At 39.0% G+C, this 18,189-nt stretch overlaps 1 protein-coding gene across 2 annotated transcripts in view; it reads left to right on the top strand.

Moving 5' to 3' along the window:
* clec16a (C-type lectin domain containing 16A) overlaps positions 1-18,189 on the top strand; it is a 46,056-nt gene that overhangs the window by 18,990 nt on the left and 8,877 nt on the right. For both annotated transcript variants that reach the window (XM_042391832.1, XM_042391831.1), the window contains 9 exons: positions 1,263-1,590; positions 2,914-3,025; positions 3,149-3,249; positions 4,148-4,267; positions 4,980-5,089; positions 6,879-6,923; positions 9,090-9,140; positions 9,286-9,414; positions 9,931-10,051. In XM_042391832.1, the coding sequence (XP_042247766.1) occupies positions 1,263-1,590; positions 2,914-3,025; positions 3,149-3,249; positions 4,148-4,267; positions 4,980-5,089; positions 6,879-6,923; positions 9,090-9,140; positions 9,286-9,414; positions 9,931-10,051 (1,117 nt within the window). The remainder of the gene's footprint in view (positions 1-1,262; positions 1,591-2,913; positions 3,026-3,148; positions 3,250-4,147; positions 4,268-4,979; positions 5,090-6,878; positions 6,924-9,089; positions 9,141-9,285; positions 9,415-9,930; positions 10,052-18,189) is intronic.

Genomic DNA, 18,189 nt, shown 5'->3' with positions numbered 1-18,189 from the left:
TGTGATATTTATTCTGCAGATTTTGACCACTGCTTGGAAACCAAAAACTCAAAGTTCCGTTACTTTTGCTATTATCGTTTACAACAAGCTCAGCTTAGACAAAGTTAACTCAGTTGTTCAGTTTTCTTTTTTAATCTTAAATTACTAGCTAAAAGTAACTAGTTATGTGTTGTCATTTAGTTTTACTTCTTGTTGTTATGGCAACTGCAATTTTGACCCTGTATAATCCTCACTCTTTTCTTCTTTTTAAGTTTTATGTATCTTTGTACTATTTGTTCTGCTTGCAGTCAATTTGATTATTTTAACCTTTTAGCCCAGTTTGCATATGTGGTTAAGTACAAAAATAAATCAATAATTATTCGGTTTATTATGAGAATTCTTGCAGTACTATTATTGCCATGATTACTCAGTTTTACTGTAAGTCAGTGTTTATATCTTTGTAGAGCATCTTATCATTTACCAGCTGTTTCCTCTGTGTGTGTGTGTGTGTGCGTGCGTGCGTGCGTGTGTGTGCGTGCGTGCATGCATTTTTGTGCAAGTTTTAGGGTCATGTGGGAACTGGCTTTCTTGCAGTGCCAGTACAGCCTCACAGAAGCCAGTTATCAACTGTGTGTGTGTGTGTGTGTGTGTATGTGCTTGCATGTGTGTGTGTGCGTGTCAAGTGGTCATTTTCTCTTCTATTTCGATAAAGTGTACAAGGGGAAGTGGCTTCTGTGTTTTAACTGACTCTGATCAACATGATAGTGCAAGAAGGATTTACTGTAAGGCTGTGTGTGCGTGCGCGTGTGTGTGTGTGTGTGTGTGTTTGTGTGTGTGTGTGTGTAAGTGTGTTGTGTGTATATGTGTTCTCATGCATGTTAGTGTGTGTCAGATTTTTGCATGCATGTCTACCAGTAAAGGGTTGCAGTGATATCACTTTCTGGAAACAGGACAGTTAGTCTCTTCTAAGTTTCCGGTCTATGAGTGTATTCACTCCCGAATCTCAATACCTGACTAAAAACACCACACCCACTTGCTCCTTTTCTCTTCTTTTCAACACTTCTTGTATTTTTTGTATTTAGCACATCTTGGGGAGGTATCACCACTGATTTATTTGAACCAAAATCATCCATGAAAGCACATGTTAACAAGAATACTAATTTCATGATCACCTGAAAACATTATGACATAACATAGAGATGATAAAATATTCATTATGCGATCTGATCTTCACTTCAAAGCATGTGATGTTTTCCCCTCTATACTTCTCGAACCCCCCACAGGCCAGTGCGGGAGGCGTGCGTCGGTTCACCAAGCCCCCAGAGTCTCTGGAGCGCTCCCTGGAGCTGTCCCGCCACCGCGGCCGCAAGAGAACCCAGAAGAGACCAAATTACAAGAACCTGGGCGAGGAGGAGGATGACGAAAGAGCTGGGGGAGGGGGAGGAGGTGGCGGCGGCGGAGGAGGAGGAGGAGGAGGAGGAGGAGAGGAGGGCTGGGACGACGACAGTAGGGGAGGAGACGGAGGCCGAGAGAGGGAGAAGGGAAAAGGTACAGAGGGAGGAGGAGGTGGGAGTTCTAAGGGAAGCAGAGCGAGTGGTGAGACAGCGGAAGGTGAGTGTGTGTGTGTCATTGGACACAGCAGTACAGGACTGTGTTTGTGAGTGTCTCTTTACTCCCATCAGTCAGATGCAGTCTCCCATCATGATGCACCCTGGTTACCCAACAGCCACCTCAGCAGCAGCCCTCTTCTCCAAACAGAAAACAGTAACACTAACTCTTTAAAAAGAGAGAATAACTGAAAAGATTCAATAACTTATATTAACATCACATTTTTAACTGTGAACGTGCTCTGCTTTTTTGCTGTGACTTAAATAATTTTCAGTTTGGGCCTTTAATTCAATTTGAACACGACTCTAGCAGCTTATTGCCAAATTGAGATTAGACAACGCAGCCTCTTCATCAGCAGTAAGACAGTTCATAGTTTAGGACTGAAAAAGGAATAGTGTGGAAAACAGCAAAATGTCAAAGAATGCACGAGCGTTTAAGAGAAAAACAAAATACAAACGCAGAACAAATGGTAAAAGCGAACAGAAAGTCAATTTGATTTTTAAAAAAAATCCTAGTCTAGTTTTGAGACGAGGCCTCCTTCTTTTTCGCTGCTTCCCCTTGTTTGACACCTTTTTATTTCCCCATGGTTAACATGGCCACCACTGATCACATGTCCCACACAATCTCCATGGCAGTTGACTGTCCATTTCCACGGTGACACACCATCCATCCTGTGCTCCTCACCCGTCCGCCTGTCTCTCACTCTTGCTCCGTGTGCATGCGTGTGTCTCTTAGTATTGGAGTGTGTTACGTGTTCAGTAAAATGCCACCATTTCACTCATCTGAAACGATTCCTTCTTCACTCCGACAGAAGAGAGTCTTTTTTTTGCAGAGAGTCGGCGTGCAGGGCTTCACACAGTCTTCACAAACTGATGCTTCTGAAAGCCCAAATGCAAAAAATTGTGCAGTTTGAATTTGAACGCAAAGAACACTGTGGGCTGCAGGGGAACAGATAGTTTCAAAATGATGCATTTACCACAGGTGGAAAATGACACCTACCTTTTTCAACTGATTGACAAGAACAGTGATAAATTAAAAAGCCATCTGCAGGATAGACGGTAATTTCTAATTTAGTGGAAACTCTTTTGCTCTGAAGTAATACATTTTTTTATGTTGTGAAAATGTTATATTTGTTAATTAATATGAAGAAGACACTGATGGCATCATGTCTTTTCTTTGGCCAAGTGAAGGCGGAGAAGGAATCACTTCAGGCTGTAAATTCATAATCACTGGTGACAAGAGTCCATTTATGATAAAAAAAAATAACCTTGACATTTATGAGCATTTATACAAGTAAATATAAAGCGTGCATGTGTGTGCACACAGAGATAGAGATGGTGGTGATGGAGAAGTGTAAGGTGTCAGAGCTGACGGAGCAGAACATCACCGACGAGGAGAAGACGGCAGCAGCCACCCGCACACAGACGCAGAGGAGCAGGTACATGTTCACACATATCTGAACGCACTGAATCATTGGATCGGTCTGGAAGTGGAAAGAATGAATAAAAGGAAATACAGCAGTGTTTGTGACCGGTGGTATCTGTTCTCTCTCTGTCTGCAGACCGTTCTTAGACATGGTGTACAGTGCCCTCGACTGCACCAATGATGACTACCACGCCCTCTTTGTCCTCTGCCTGCTCTACGCCGTCTCTCACAGCAAAGGTCGGCCTTTCTATTCGTTTACACACACGTGCATTCATTTCGTTGTTTGCAGCTCATTCTAGATAGCTGATGAATGAAGTTAACTGCGCTGTATGTTTACAATAAAGCAGCAGTACAATGGGCAGTCACTTGGCCTCTGGCAGCCACATTGGAGGTCAATAGAGGGTGTGAACAGGACTTGACTGACTCAAAAAAAACTGATTACATCCGGTTCATTTCTGTGACATTTTTTTTGGCAGAGAACTGTCCATTAAATCTGAACAACTGCGTTTCAAGATAATCTTAGCATGTTGGCTAGCTAGCCACGATATATTACCCAGCTATCACTGTCTTGTTGTAAAATTAAGAATCTGACATTTCTAGTTCATGTTAGCAATAATGGATTAAATATAGACCAGTGGTGTCTCACCATGTGAGTTGTTATCGTACTTATGTGTAAATGAATGAATGCATGTTCTGTTTTTGTGTCATACCACTAATATTATTCATCCCATGTGAGATTAGATGACACACAGTATTACTTTGTATAATTAAAGACTTATGGCAGCTGACATACACGTTCAAAGAAAACCAAATTATCGCTGCTTATCACATACTGTCCATGGTTCCTGAACCAAAAATAAAATACACACTGTAATGCTGTGGGTGTTGCAAAATGACTAGTTTTGGTCTATACATATTAGTGATTAGCCTACTCAGTAGTCAGCTTATCTCACTGAGCAGACACTCAGGTTACTCAGGCCTTCAGGTTAACTGACTTTAGGCTAACTGAAGACGAGACATGTTACTGTATCTCACTAACATCAATTTTTAACAAACTTACAACATCACTGTATTCATTTTTATACCACACAATGTGCATACAAGCTTTGCTTTACCCCCTTTTGTCTGTCCGTAGGTATAAACTGTGATCTTCTTGAGCGGCTGCAGCTGCCGGTCCCCGACCAGGAGAGGAGCTCCTACAGTTTGGTGTTGGCAGAGAGACTAATCAGAGTTATGAGCCAGGCAGCACAGCCTGGTAATATGCACACACACACACACACACAGAAAAGAGGATGTCCACTTGATTATGAAAGATCATGAGAGTCAATACGCCAGATGAAATTTAGTCCCTTTGAGAAGTAATCCCACCTTTTTGGAGATGTCTCCTTTCCCTTAGTGAAACCTCTCTGGGATCCAGCTCGTTCCTAATCAAGCAGACATCCTCTTTTCTTACTCGTAGACCATACTCTCTACATCTGTCTGTATCTGTGCAGTTGTCCTGAATACAGTAACTGGTCACGAACGGAACCGACAGCATCCTGCAGATTACCGTACGGCTTTCATCTTTTAGAGACCTCTTGATCTAAGAATTAGTTGAGGTTTACTTTCACTAATTACATAACCATGCCTGTTTAGCAGTAGTATTATATCAGCATACTTAATGCCCAGTTCAAAGACTGGGCCTTGGTAGCTCCATACACACACACACACATATCGCCAAGCTGATCATACAACCTTATATTATATATCATATTTAAATACAACATGTAACATATGAAAACTGTTCAAGTGAATGTAAAGATGTTATCAAACCTGTAGCTCAAAAACCATGTTTGTGTTATGGACATATTTTTGTGTACTGTTTGTGTTTTAGACATTCACACTGTACACATTATGTTTGTTTTGTTTATGGAACCACAGTCATTCTCATTCCTTACTTATATGTTTCTCTTTACATGTATGTGTAGATGGTAAAGTGCGTCTAGCTACCCTGGAGCTGAGCTGCCTTTTATTAAAGCAGTCCGTGCTGTCTGGAAACCACTGTATAATCAAAGATGTCCACCTGGCCTGCCTGGAGGTACAGTACACATAAAACATACACTTTGTGTCAACATGTCACACCCAGACTTAATAACTGCACATTAAAAGACACATAAAACGATTTCAGTGGTCAGAATGTCAGAGCAGGCAAGTGTTAAGCAAGATCAATATCAAAAAAATGACTTCATTCTTAAGCCATTCATAACTGTCCTGTATCCACTCGCCACTTTCTCAGAATCCACAGCCACAGTGTTTCTCAATGAGTACAACTGTAATTTGTGGTTTTGATGTTCTATGATTTCAAAATGATAAGAAGTCGGTCATTCATTTCCTTCTCCTTTTTCCTTCTCCGCCTAAAACCTCACATCTCACCTCACTAATTGTCTTCCTACTTCTTGCACAGCACTCACAATTTCTTCCTCATCCTTCTGGGAATTTTTTTTATTTTCTCTTCTATCACTTTACCGTAATTCTCCCCACCCTCTCTTTTCTGCACTCCTTCCTTTCTTCAAACCAAGTTACAGGAATTAGTTGTGGTGTTGCTTGTTTAATTTATTTATTTGTTCTTACATTTCTTAGAAAATGATTAAGTGAATTTAAAGGGGAACTGGTCATGGTCATTTGACAATCATTTTTCTAAGCAGGTCTGGTCAGGTTTCACTTACTATAGGTATCAGTTGTTAACATCACTGGAGGTTTCTGCTTAAATGGTTTCCCACCTCTGACACAGTTTAACATTAATGAATAGCCCCTTTAAATTAGGGCAGTGTTCCTTTGGCTAAAATGGTCATGTTTAGGGTTTCATTATTAGTCTTTTTGTTTAGTTAGAGTTTAAATTGCTTACATTGCTTAACATGTGACTCCCTTTCCTACTTTGCAAAATCTATAATTCTGTTTATGTCAGGTGGATTTCTCTCTGACCCTGCTGATTTTCTCTCCACCCCACTGTGGTGTAATTGCTGAGTAGTCATGTTACTGATTGCACAGACAGGAAGACAGGCCAGCATTTCCAGGTTTAGTTCGTTCAGTATTACTCACACACCGCGTCACATTGTCGAAGGCCTACCGTATCTCAAACAACTACTACGATGTCACTGCAGGAAGAACAGTGAGCACACATCCTGTAACTGTCCTTCACTTTGCCCTCTGATCCTTGCTGTGCAGGGACAAAGCAGGGAGGCATTTAACTGCCAAACACAACATCAGAGTGAGGACGTCATTTAATAGTTTCAGCGCATCATATCAGATTCGCCTTAGTGTGTGATTAACTAGAAATGTGTCACACAGTATGGATGACTTGTACCACACCCTTTCTCAGTAACAGCAGTTACTGAGTTCAGTTTTACAATTATGTAAATAATCTTGAATTAACTTGTTTTGTTATTTTTATGCCACACATTTGCAGTTACTTTTTCTTAAAAATTCCAGAATTTTTACAGATGAATTGTATTATACAGTATTGTTATTTTGCAATACTGTGAATGGTGATTATGTGTAAAAACTGCCAGTCAAAATGAAATAAATGTGATTGTTTAAATAGATAATCATAACATGTACTACATTCCAGTACAGTAAAACTTGTTTTCTAAATTATCTTTAACTCGTGGTCCACTAAAGGACCATAACAATAACATGTATGTAACAATAACATGGCCTGGAAAATGTTATAAGTTCTTCAAACACGGCAGGGATTGATCGATTGATTGAACACAATGACTTACTTTTGTTTCTTACCTGTTCATTGGTTGAAGATAAGGATGCGTTTACCTCTCTGAGTGTATTTGTCATGATTTCACAATTTTTATATGTCATGTTTGTGTTTGCAGGGTGCCAGAGAAGAAAGTCTGCATTTACTGCGGAGATTTTATAAGGTGAGCACACACACCAACACACACACACACACACTGAAGAACAGGTCAAAGGACAGAGAGCTCTGAGAGAATGAAGATATTGACACACAGACAAGCAGGCTGATATCGTCTAACAAATGATATTGATGTAAAATATTTCATGTTCCACTGTTTCCGACTGCTGCAGCATAACAGGCTTTCATTTGATAGTCATACCACGAAAACTGTTTACTGTTCTGGAGTTTGTTTGCTGCACAGACACAAAGGCAGTAGTTGTCAGTAAAGCGTAAAGGGACGGGCAAACAAACAGAAAAACAACAATTCAGGGAAAAAAAAATGAACAAAGATCCAGACAGGCAGACTGCCATCCTGGTGTTACAACCGGTTCCTCTTGTGAACATCGTCAAAACAAAAGTTGATGCACTGCCTACCTTTTTAATTCTGTTCAAACCTTGTAATTTAAAGCCAAACCCCCTGGAGATAAGATTTTATTGGTGTGTGTGTTTTTGTGTGTGTGTGTGTGTGTGTGTGCGCGTGCCTGTGAGCGTGCCTGTATGTGCATGTATCCACTGATTATAACTGAAGTCATTTCCTGGAAGGTGTAACAGGTAAAACTGAAAGTTTCCTCGTATTTATTGTATGTTGTAAAACACACACCATATGCTTTCAGTGCAGCTTTCTGTTTCTCTTTGAGTGTCTTCTGGATATCAGTTTTAGAATCAGTCACAACAGTTATGTTGGGCTGACTCCAGGCCCAGGGAGGCAGAAAAAAGTCCTCTTACAGCAGAAAAATATCACTGCAAAAAAATGTACTGTTAATTAGCTTTTTGTTCAAAACAAGTGCTGTGAGCCAGTTTAAATAAAAACTTAAAATAATGTTCAAATCCAATCCCACTTCAACAAATGTTTCCTCTCAAAACATCTACACTGTAGTCAGGATCACAGTGGAACAGTACAACAGTGTGGTTGCTTTCTTAAGGAGGTGGAAGCAGCGAAAGTTTAACAAAGAATCTTCTCTAAATCAAATGTTAAATTGATTAAAGTGTGCTTGAATCGATGAGGGAAAAAAAGCATTGGATGTTTATATCGGATAATAGCTCAAGTACTTCATATTATAATGTTGACCTTCACTCATTTAATTGTTTATCAGTGCATATAATTGTAATTCCATCCGGCATCACATTCATCAATTCAAGAAAACTTGAATCCTTTGAGTAATACGTCAAAGTGTTCCTGAACTGATAAAAGTCATGGCTAATGAATTTGTAAAAAGAAAAAAAATAGAGCTATGAATTGACAAAAGTGTCATTTTTTTTTAAAACTGGAGTCATCTGATTTGCTTATTTATTCATTTATGTCATTAAATTTTGCCTTAATCAACATTACATTTAATTTGATGCCATTATATTCTATCTAAAAAATACATTTCTATAACTTCTAGCTGCAGTACTTTTCCATTTACACTTATATAACAAGTGGAGTATTCTAGCCTAGACGTGCAGTATCACAGCGGTGAGATGAACATGATGAGCTACATTACATTCATACAGTAAACAATCACTCTCCTGTGTGCTTAAATGCTCGACTGTGCATGTCCAAACTACTTGTCTTATCTGTCCAGCATTTCCTGTTTCAGTGCACAACATCATTTTGTTGATGGTACGTCAATTAAGAATTCCCCTCCAACCCTCGCAATCATTTATACGGGTGATTTGCGGTGGAGCATACAGCAGATGAGAAGGATTCGTTAATCACCTTGTCAGTTTCATGTTTAGGAATTAAATCTCCAGATAAGAAGCAGTCCTTGTCGAGCAAGCCGCCGGTCTATCGCGTGTAACTGTAGAGGAATGCGACCTCGACACTGGGAGGTTCTCACAGTCCAGAAATATGACCACACAAAGAATATGTGCAGCTTTTTCCCCCCGCAGAGAGCACTTCTGGTCTAAAAGAGTGTTTACCTTCACACACTGATTCACACTCTGCATGCACAGACTTGGGCAACATGAGTCACCTGCGTATATGATCTAAACATGGGCTATGACGAAGCAGTAAAGAGGGAAAGCCTCATCGAGGGGGTAAAACTCACTTAGGAATAAATTACCAGTGTTTTGTCTGTTGAGTCAACCCCCCCCCCCCCCCCCACAGTCTTATTTGTAATTGGCTTCCACTTTGGTTATATCATCGCAGGGTGAAGAGATCTTTCTGGACATGTTTGAAGATGAATACAGGAGCATGACGGTTAGTTGGCCTTCATTTGATATATCACATTTGTTTTTCTTCCTCCTTGAAAAAAAACGATTCACCAGAGCTTATAAACACATGCTTGATGTTACTAATATCTGTATGGGAGCTGTCTGTACTCATTTGCTCTTGTATGTTACAGAGTAAACCGCTGAACGTGGAATATTTAATGATGGATGCCTCGATACTGCTGCCACCCACGGGCACCCCGCTGACTGGTATCGATTTCGTCAAGAGGCTACCTTGTGGAGACGTGGAGAAGACACGCAGGGTGAGTCCAAGCTCAGCATGTGTGTCGCATGCAACACGTGAATCTGAACTGCAAGGCTCTCAAATACAAGAAGTTGTTAGATGCCTTGGAAATCAGGTCTCATAGTGAAAATAAGAGTTTTTTTTATCTTTGGGGCACAAATCAACCAATCAGAATTATTTTTACTTATGACAAATAATAGTTAACATCCTCTTTTACACCGTAAAACTCATAGCAAGTGCACCTCATAGTAAATTCTTTTGGTTTTGTGTTCTACTAAAAAAGTTGCTGCAATGACACCAGACTGGCAGCACTCAGATGAAAGAGAAAACGTATTAGACTGATTTTGATAGTAATAAAAATACTGCTTGATTGATGTCAGTCTCTCCTGTTGTTTTTCTACAGTCATAGGACTTTTTTGGATCTCCGTCATTCACTGGTTTGTTGTAACTTTCTATTTCAGACAGGAAGGTTGAATGAACATCTGTGTTTGTGTGTGTGTGTGTGTGTGTGTGTGTGGGACCTCTCTCCTCACAGGCGATCCGTGTGTTCTTCATGCTGCGGTCGTTATCGCTCCAGCTGCAGGGAGAACCTGAGACGCAGCTGCCTCTGACCAGACCTGAAGATCTTATCAAGACAGATGATGTCTTAGACCTCAGTAAGACACACGAGCACACACACACACACACACACATGCACACACACACCACACCCACACACACAGACAAAGAAGCATGCTTCATCATAGAAGCATTTCTTCAGTTCTCAAAACCAGACAGCAAGCTACAGGACAGCTAATGTGCAGCTTTACATTGAAAAATAGAGTTCAGTGTGGGAAAGGACAATATAAAAGACAAAATAAAGTCTAATAAGTGCAATAAAAGTATAACCTAAGAAGAAAAAGAAAATACAGACACTTCCTAACTGCAAAAACAACTCTAACCGCCCCCATCGATCTACAATTACTGCGTAAGTACCAGTCACACATCTGTAATTCTCTCACACTCTTTCGCTTACACACTCTCACACTCTCTGGGAAAGAGAGCAGTAGATGTACAAGTGCAGTTTTAATAATAAAAGTCATGCACATGCACACATTCACAACCACAACAACACCGAGACGAGCATACAGTCACACTCACTCACATGCATCTATGCACACAGTTTCCCACACACTGAGATAACCTGAACAGTCTTCTGTTACCCGACACAGGTGTATAGATGATGTTTTGGAAACTTGCACGTGGTTAGTTCTGCCAGGCAGCATATTACATGTATAGCTACAGAGTGATGTGAAAAGGAGCAACTGAGACTGACTCAGACAACTTTGCAAAACAGTACTCATATGTGGCTTACTTGGGTGCACGCATGTATGTGCTTTTGTCATGTTTGTGTGTGTTGTTTGTATGCTGACTTTAAGTTGTGCCTACATTTAACAATACAGTTTTAGATATGCTCCCTGCTACTGTCACAACCTCACAACACTTCTCAGTAACGTAAAGGAAGGCTGCAACTCAGCTACCAATAACTGGAAATGAGTAAAAATGTTTAAAGCTCCACTCCAGCCGGAAATTACTTCCTGTTTGATGGTTAACGTTCTTTCTCAAACAGAGAATGAGGTTTGGTTAATAGTTGGATGTAATCCATTACCATGGCAACCAGATTGTCATTCTAGCACACCGGCAATGTGTTGGGATGATAGTGATCTTATAGCCTAACCTGTCTACTTGCTACAGCTTGGCTGTATAGACTAGGTTACATGTCAATAACAGGAATATGTGAAATCCATAGGTGAAATCAGACCATGGCTTCTTTATTGATGGATCATCTATCCTAAGCAATAACATCTTGCTTTATTTAATAGTAAATGTCCATTAATTTTCTTCCTCAGTGGCCAGGCCTGGTTCTACAAGGGTGCAAAAGCCAGCATTGCACCCTCAGTATCAGTAGCTTATGTGACACTCACAAAAACAAAGGGATTTTATGAGGATGACATATGACTGCAGCGTTCTACTATAGTCCTTCAGTATAGTATCATCATCATAGATCATTATGATCATCATAGTATATGTCATTGTTCCCTTTTAGCAACAACTTAAATGTTTTAACTGTGAGTGTAAAATTAAGTTGTCAAAAAATATTGGGAGAACAGTGTGTCTAATCAACATTGTCAGGAAATGACTCTGAAAAATATGAAAATATCTTAAAAATGCCAAAATACACTGGAGGGGAGCTTTAAGTGTGTGTGTATTTAAAAGGTGTGTGGATGTTGTTATGTCTGTACAGCCTGCATAGTGAAAGCAGCACGTTAGCAGAGCAGCAGCAGTTTCAGTCCTCTGTCTATGTCTACACAGGATGCGTTTAGGCACAATATTAAGTTTAGGTCAACCGAATTTTGCAAGCGTTCAGAGCCTGATACACAATTACTATAGTCACCCACATAAGATAGACTTGAAGTATAAAGGTCTGGTTGCGGCTAAGCATGTAAAGTGTGATTGATGCGCGGCCTGTGTAGACAACTGTATTGATTTTAAAATAGATGTTTGTTATTATTATTATTACTAGTGCAGTGCCCGTTCAAAATGTGCCTGTTCGGAACAGGCTGATTTTGAAAACCTAGAGAGAACAGTGCCCGTCCCCTAAACGCCTCAAATGCAGGCTATCAGTAGACGCCATAATTTACCCATGTTCCCTAAACACCTCACATGCAGGCAATCGGTAAACACTACAATTTAGCAGTGCTTCCTAAACACCTCACACGCAGAATATCTGAAGATTACAATTTTGAGTTGAGCTGAAGCTGATCAGATGAACTGTAGTGCCCGTTCAAAACGTCCCTGAAACATCCTGAACTATGTCTCGAACTTACATATAAAGTTCCCACATGTGAGGAACGGGAATGGAGCTTAACTCTCTAAACCATTTCAATTCATTCTCTATGGTAGTTCTTATCACTACGGACGTAATCCCTTCTCTGACCACAGTGTGGGTTGCAATGGCAGAGTGGCGCTGTCTGTCTTCCGCTCGTTGACTCCACAGGCAGAAGCAAATCAACGTCGTTTGAGGTATTTTATATATAGAACATGCCTGAGACATCAAGCACTAAGTCTTGAACGTACAAGGCTTCCTTCAGAGTAAGATTACACAGTTCAATAGTAGAGCTTAAGTTTCGTTTTCAAGTCATTAACACTATGAATGTAATCATTGTTATTATTATTATTATCATCATCATTATTATTATATGTACTAAGGTTTGTTGTCCACAAACCTTTGAAAACATACAGTATAAAAGAATAAAACTGTTGTAGGAACATATAGAAACAGGTTGGAAGGAAAAGGAAGCTTTGAGGGAAAACAACCAACTCCCAGTGCCATTAAGGATGCACTATAATATATGAATAAGAGTACATTTACTCAAAAAAAGACAAATTGGCTGTTTAAGTCTTTCAGTTTTACTTGAAAACCACTACAGAAGCTCTGGTTTCCAGGTCTAGAAGTTGCAGGAATTAAACACTTTTTACAATTAAAATTACACTAAGCAGGGTGATGTAGAGTAGCAGGAAATGTTTTTGTCTCGCTGCTATCAAAACATTATTTAGATTTCCCCTGTCATTGTCTTCGTGTCTGAAGGGAGATATAGGTCTACAAAATATGTACTGGGTTTGAAAAAAAAACCATCATAACTATTCTTAAATTATTTTCTGGGAAGTGAGTGTCACACTACGGCTCTCAGAATAATAACCATTAAACAGTTAGATGCATTTTTTCGTGGAATAGAGGAAGGATGTAGATATTTCACTTTAAGTGCCACCAACACTCTTATTCAGTTCCACTTTGTTATTGCAGAGGATTCAGCCACACTGTCTTCTGCTTACTTTCTCAATGTCAGGAATTAAGGTATGGTGACTAGCAAATCACCCATGAGTGTGAATGGTCTACATATACATGTTAGCCCTATGATAGACCTGTTCAGTGTGTACCCCTCCTTTCACTCATGTCAGCTGAGATAGGCTCCAGCCCCCCCTGTGAACCTGCGCAGGATAGGCAGGTATCGATAAAGGTTGGATGAATCCATCTAGTTGATATGTTTTACACATTTATACTGTATAACTGTTATAGTATTGTTTGTTACTGCTTTGTACAACTTAATAATTTCACTATAACTAAAATAATCAAAGTTATACACACATACAATCGCATCCCTGGGCCGAAAGAGGTGCTGATTCATTCATTGCTTTGTCAATAGTAATACAATATGATATAGTAGTACGAGAATAGACAGGAAGCCTACCTCTCTCATTTAAAATGGCATATTCCATCTGTTTGATATGTTTATTATTTTACTCAAAAAAAAAACCTTTACTTTCAATGATGAAAGAAAATTAATCTGCGATTGATCGTTTGTTATTTTTCAAACTAAAATACCAAACATTCGCTTGTTCAAGGCTCTGAAATTTGAGAATTAGTTGTACATTTCTTTAAATTGAATAGTTTGGGGTTTTGGATAGTTAGTTGGACAAAATTCAGATTTTTCTTTCCAACTGTTTTCTGACGTGTAATAGACAAAATGTTTAATCGACGAAATGAGAGATAGCCATGACACCATAGAAGTTTTAAGGCTCACCACAAATTCCCCATAGCCGATAGTATCTCATAACTATATTACGTGTACCTTATGATGCAAGCACAGAAAGTATTTTTCCTCTGTTTTCTTTCACACTTTCTTTGTACAATTTGTTTTCTTCTGTCATCCTCTTCCTGTTCTGATCAGTAGCATGAGATGGTGTGAGAATGACATGACATGATCGAAGAAAACCACTTTTTTTTCTAAAAGGTCATTTAACTTGTACTACTACCAAGTAAAATGTTATGTGTTCTGTATGTTTTTACCCACACAATACCTTAAATCTTCTTTGTAATTTAAAATGGTGGCAGTATACCATTAAATTCACTTATCAGAATTTCACTCAAGAAAAGAGTTCCTTGTAAATTCCACGGGGTTGTTTACCTCGCAGTGATGACTGTACCATCTGTGGCAAACGTTTACAAAAAGTGGCCAGATGAATGGATCAAGCCTATGACACAGTAGGGTGACTTCAGATACCGAAATGTCGTCTACAGATGTGTCATAGCTATCTTGTCATTTGTTTCTCTTTGAATATATTTTAGAAATGTTTTGTCTTCAGACTGCATGAAAGAGCCATAATTAGCTGATATTAACAACCTGTTTTTTTAAATTAAGTATCTTTTTAATTCTTGAAAAACTTTCCATTTTTTTATGATGTTTTTATGTAGCTCTACTAAACCCAGGTAAGAGAAACTCACCTTATTCTCATGATTTCATAATTCCTCTCTTTTGGTGAAAGGGTGGGTATTTTCAAAAAAAATTAATTGATAAATAGATGGCAACATGCCTACTGAAACCAAATGTCTCCCTCCAGCTTCACTTTCAAATCTAATTCAGCGGTTGAAACTGTGAGTGTTGTCATGATTCCAAATGCCAGTCGAAACAGTCTGTAGCAGATCTACGTGGATAATGACTTGTCTTTGACAGTTACCAAATCATGTGTGACATGACTTCCAGTAATTTTCTTTCACTTGAACAGTTGATTTTAAATTTCCTGATTATCTGTCTTACATTTAACTTCCTTTTTCCTACTCTTCTGTGTTTTGTGGGATTTTTTTTTTAACTGTCACTCTTGACCATTTATTTTAATTCAGGTTATTGACCAAGAAGACATTCTTACAGAGTTATTGTCAGGACAGGGAGGGTTTTTCCTCGGGGGTTGGAGGGTTTAACCCTTCAGCCTTCCACCCACAAACTCTTATCTGTGACCATTTAGCTGCAACCACCTCAATTTCATCATATCCTCTGGTAACTGTTTGATCACAGAGCATTTGCTAGTGTTTGTACATTGTGTCTCTTGAGTAGTAGTAGTCTTGTAATTAGTACTTGCCTTGTAATTACAGGGTCATGTTTGATTCCCATCACTGAGAAGTTTATGAAAGTGTGCTTGAACAAGGTGGCCTCCTCCCAGTTGCATTCATGTAACTGAAAGGAACATTCAAAGAAACTATTTCACATTGACATTGCATAAGGGGGAAGTTTCCTGTGGAGTTTATTGTTATTTATTTATCACATAGTAAAACTCTAGAAATATGAGCACTCTGTTTCCTTTTATTTTCAAGTGTTTTGGCACTTGTAAATAATTGGAAGTTTTTTTTCAAAAAGTCAGTTTTGAAGAAGTTGATGACAAAGATTTTTTGGTTTACATTTTTTCCACATTTACATTTCTAATGAACATGCATGATTAGTTATAGCTTGAGGATAAAATGCTCAGGAAATGGAGGGCTTGGAGTCACATGTTATTGTTTTTTCTTACATACGTTAATACAGCCACTCCGTTGTCTACCTTCAGTTGTGTGTGTTTTTGTGTGTGTGTGTGTGTGTGTGTGTGGCAGGTTGATAAGGGACACTTGGCACGATAGGACAGGGAGTGTCAATTACAAACAGACATACATACAGTTAAAGCTGGCAGCTTTTATCACTGACATCTGATGCGTTTTACTGAACAGTATCTTTCTCATTGGCACTTTGGTTGTAGTAGAAACGGGAGACAGAGGACGTCTTACTAAGATCACCCTCTAACTCATAAAAACGTAATAAAAGCACCTGAAACCGAATCTTTCATAGAAAGGTGTTTCCCTGCTTTTCGTCTGTCTGGGTGAAAGTTATTTCAAAACAAAGTCCGTGGTTGAAACTGTCTCAGTGATCCCAAAAGTTAGTCAACTTGTCCGTCATTAAATTTCCTCACATTTCTAAGCCTTTTTTGACCAGGCAAGTTGACCCACCCCCGCCTTCTGTAGAAGTTAATTAGAAGTTGGGAGTGGGAGGGTTTTTTCCCGCTGGTCTGGGGATTCAGTGTCTTAAACTTCCCCCAATTTCTTTGACCATTTGGCTGATAGCTTCCCTCTGCTACCATAGTAAACTCGGGACTACTTCTGCAGCTGCAGGTACTTTTCAGTACTCACTGTTTCAGAGGGTTAAGTCAAGTTCCTGGTAACCACCATTGATCTTTTCATATTTATTAGAGAGAAAGGTCATATAACCGGAAGGCAACACATATGATTTCCATTACAAGTCACCATGTGAGCATGAACAGCTGTCTGACATTGAGAAAAACACCAAACACCATTAAAAACAAAGTGTAAAATAGTGTTCCTCCACATCAAACATAGAACTATAGGGGCTCCTTAAACAAACCTAAGTACCACTTTCACCGACCAACCAATTTTCCATGTAAAACAGACACATATATTGGTCAACAAAGGATTAGTCAGGATACTTAAGAATATAAATCAAGGAACCAAAAAGCATACTGTAAATATTTTTAAGAGGAAGAGACATTTATGAGATTGTGCAAGCGAAAGACGAATTCACTGGGGAATTTGTACGTCAGTCTGGTGTTACTGCTTTATATTTAGAGCCAGACAAGTTGGGTGATATTTAAACCAAAACTAGTGTAGTCAAATGAGGTCATCATCAGTTCCTCACCCCATGTTTGTTTCGCAGTACTGTAGGTTTCATGGTAAACTGAAGTGAGGATGCTGAGATGTGGGTGTATCATTTCTGCATCATGCACCTAGACATGTGGGAGAAAAGCATTCCCCTTTTAAGTGTGTAACAGTCTGTCTGTTTTTACTAACTGTGTATCTGACTGCTCTCTCTATATGTAGTATGTATTGTACATTAGTGTAGACACAAGTAACATTTAAAAAATGTAAAGATAGTTCAGCAGTAAAACACAATCACACTTCATTAATAGCACTTCATAACTAAAATCTAAATCAAAAACTGCAGAGGTTTTTCTAAAGAAGATGAATCATTGTATGATCTGAATTTTATTTCTGTTCACAGCTGCAGTGCCCTAATTGAATGTGGTTTGGCATAAGTAATCAAGCACTTTTATGTTCTAGTGAAATAAAAGTCATAAGTCTTAAGTCATAGTCTGTCTAAGCTGTATCATCATTTGTGGTTTCCTGACGGAAAACGAGTGGTGGTTATTTCATGTCAACGTCAGTGATATATGTAATATATGCTGTGCTATGTATTTTACAGCACATTTTACAGTGTGCATGTCTATCATGGAGCTATTGAAGACTAAAACCTCTTGAAAATGTGATGGTCCACACAGTCTGCATAGTTATATTATTTTTAGCCACATTAGCAGCATGGCTCAAGGGATGGCGAAGTCGGTCTATTTGTCAGTCATTGATCCACTGCTTTGGTCCACACTGAAATATGTGGATATATAATATAATAATAATACAAGTCCTTAGTAGATTTCTATGAACATTTGTAAAGACATTGATGGTGTTCAGTGGATAAATCCTAATGATAGTGATGCTCCCCTGACATTTCATCTTGGATCACCATGGTTTTGAGTGAAATTCTCAACAACTATTGGATGGATTGTCATGAAATCTGGTACACACATTCATGTCCCTCATAGGGTGAACTGCAATAACTTTAATGATCCTCTGACTTTTCATCCTGCGCCATCATCAAGTCAAAATTTGTCCAATACTTTGGCATATGGGCAAATACCTGCAAAACTAATGGCATTCCCATCAGCCTCAGCTGTGCTTTGTGTTTAGTGCCAATTAGCAAATGTTAGCATGCTAACACACTAAGCTAAGATGGTGAACCTGGTAAACATTATAACTGCTAAACATCATGCTAACATTATGACCATGTTAGCATGCTGACTTTAGCATTTAGCTTAAAGCACCATC

The sequence above is a fragment of the Thunnus maccoyii genome, chromosome 18 (assembly GCF_910596095.1).
Source record: "Thunnus maccoyii chromosome 18, fThuMac1.1, whole genome shotgun sequence".
Classification (NCBI taxonomy): domain Eukaryota; kingdom Metazoa; phylum Chordata; class Actinopteri; order Scombriformes; family Scombridae; genus Thunnus; species Thunnus maccoyii.
Note: the sequence above shows the minus strand (reverse complement) of the source record. Positions and strands in the feature narration are given on the sequence as shown.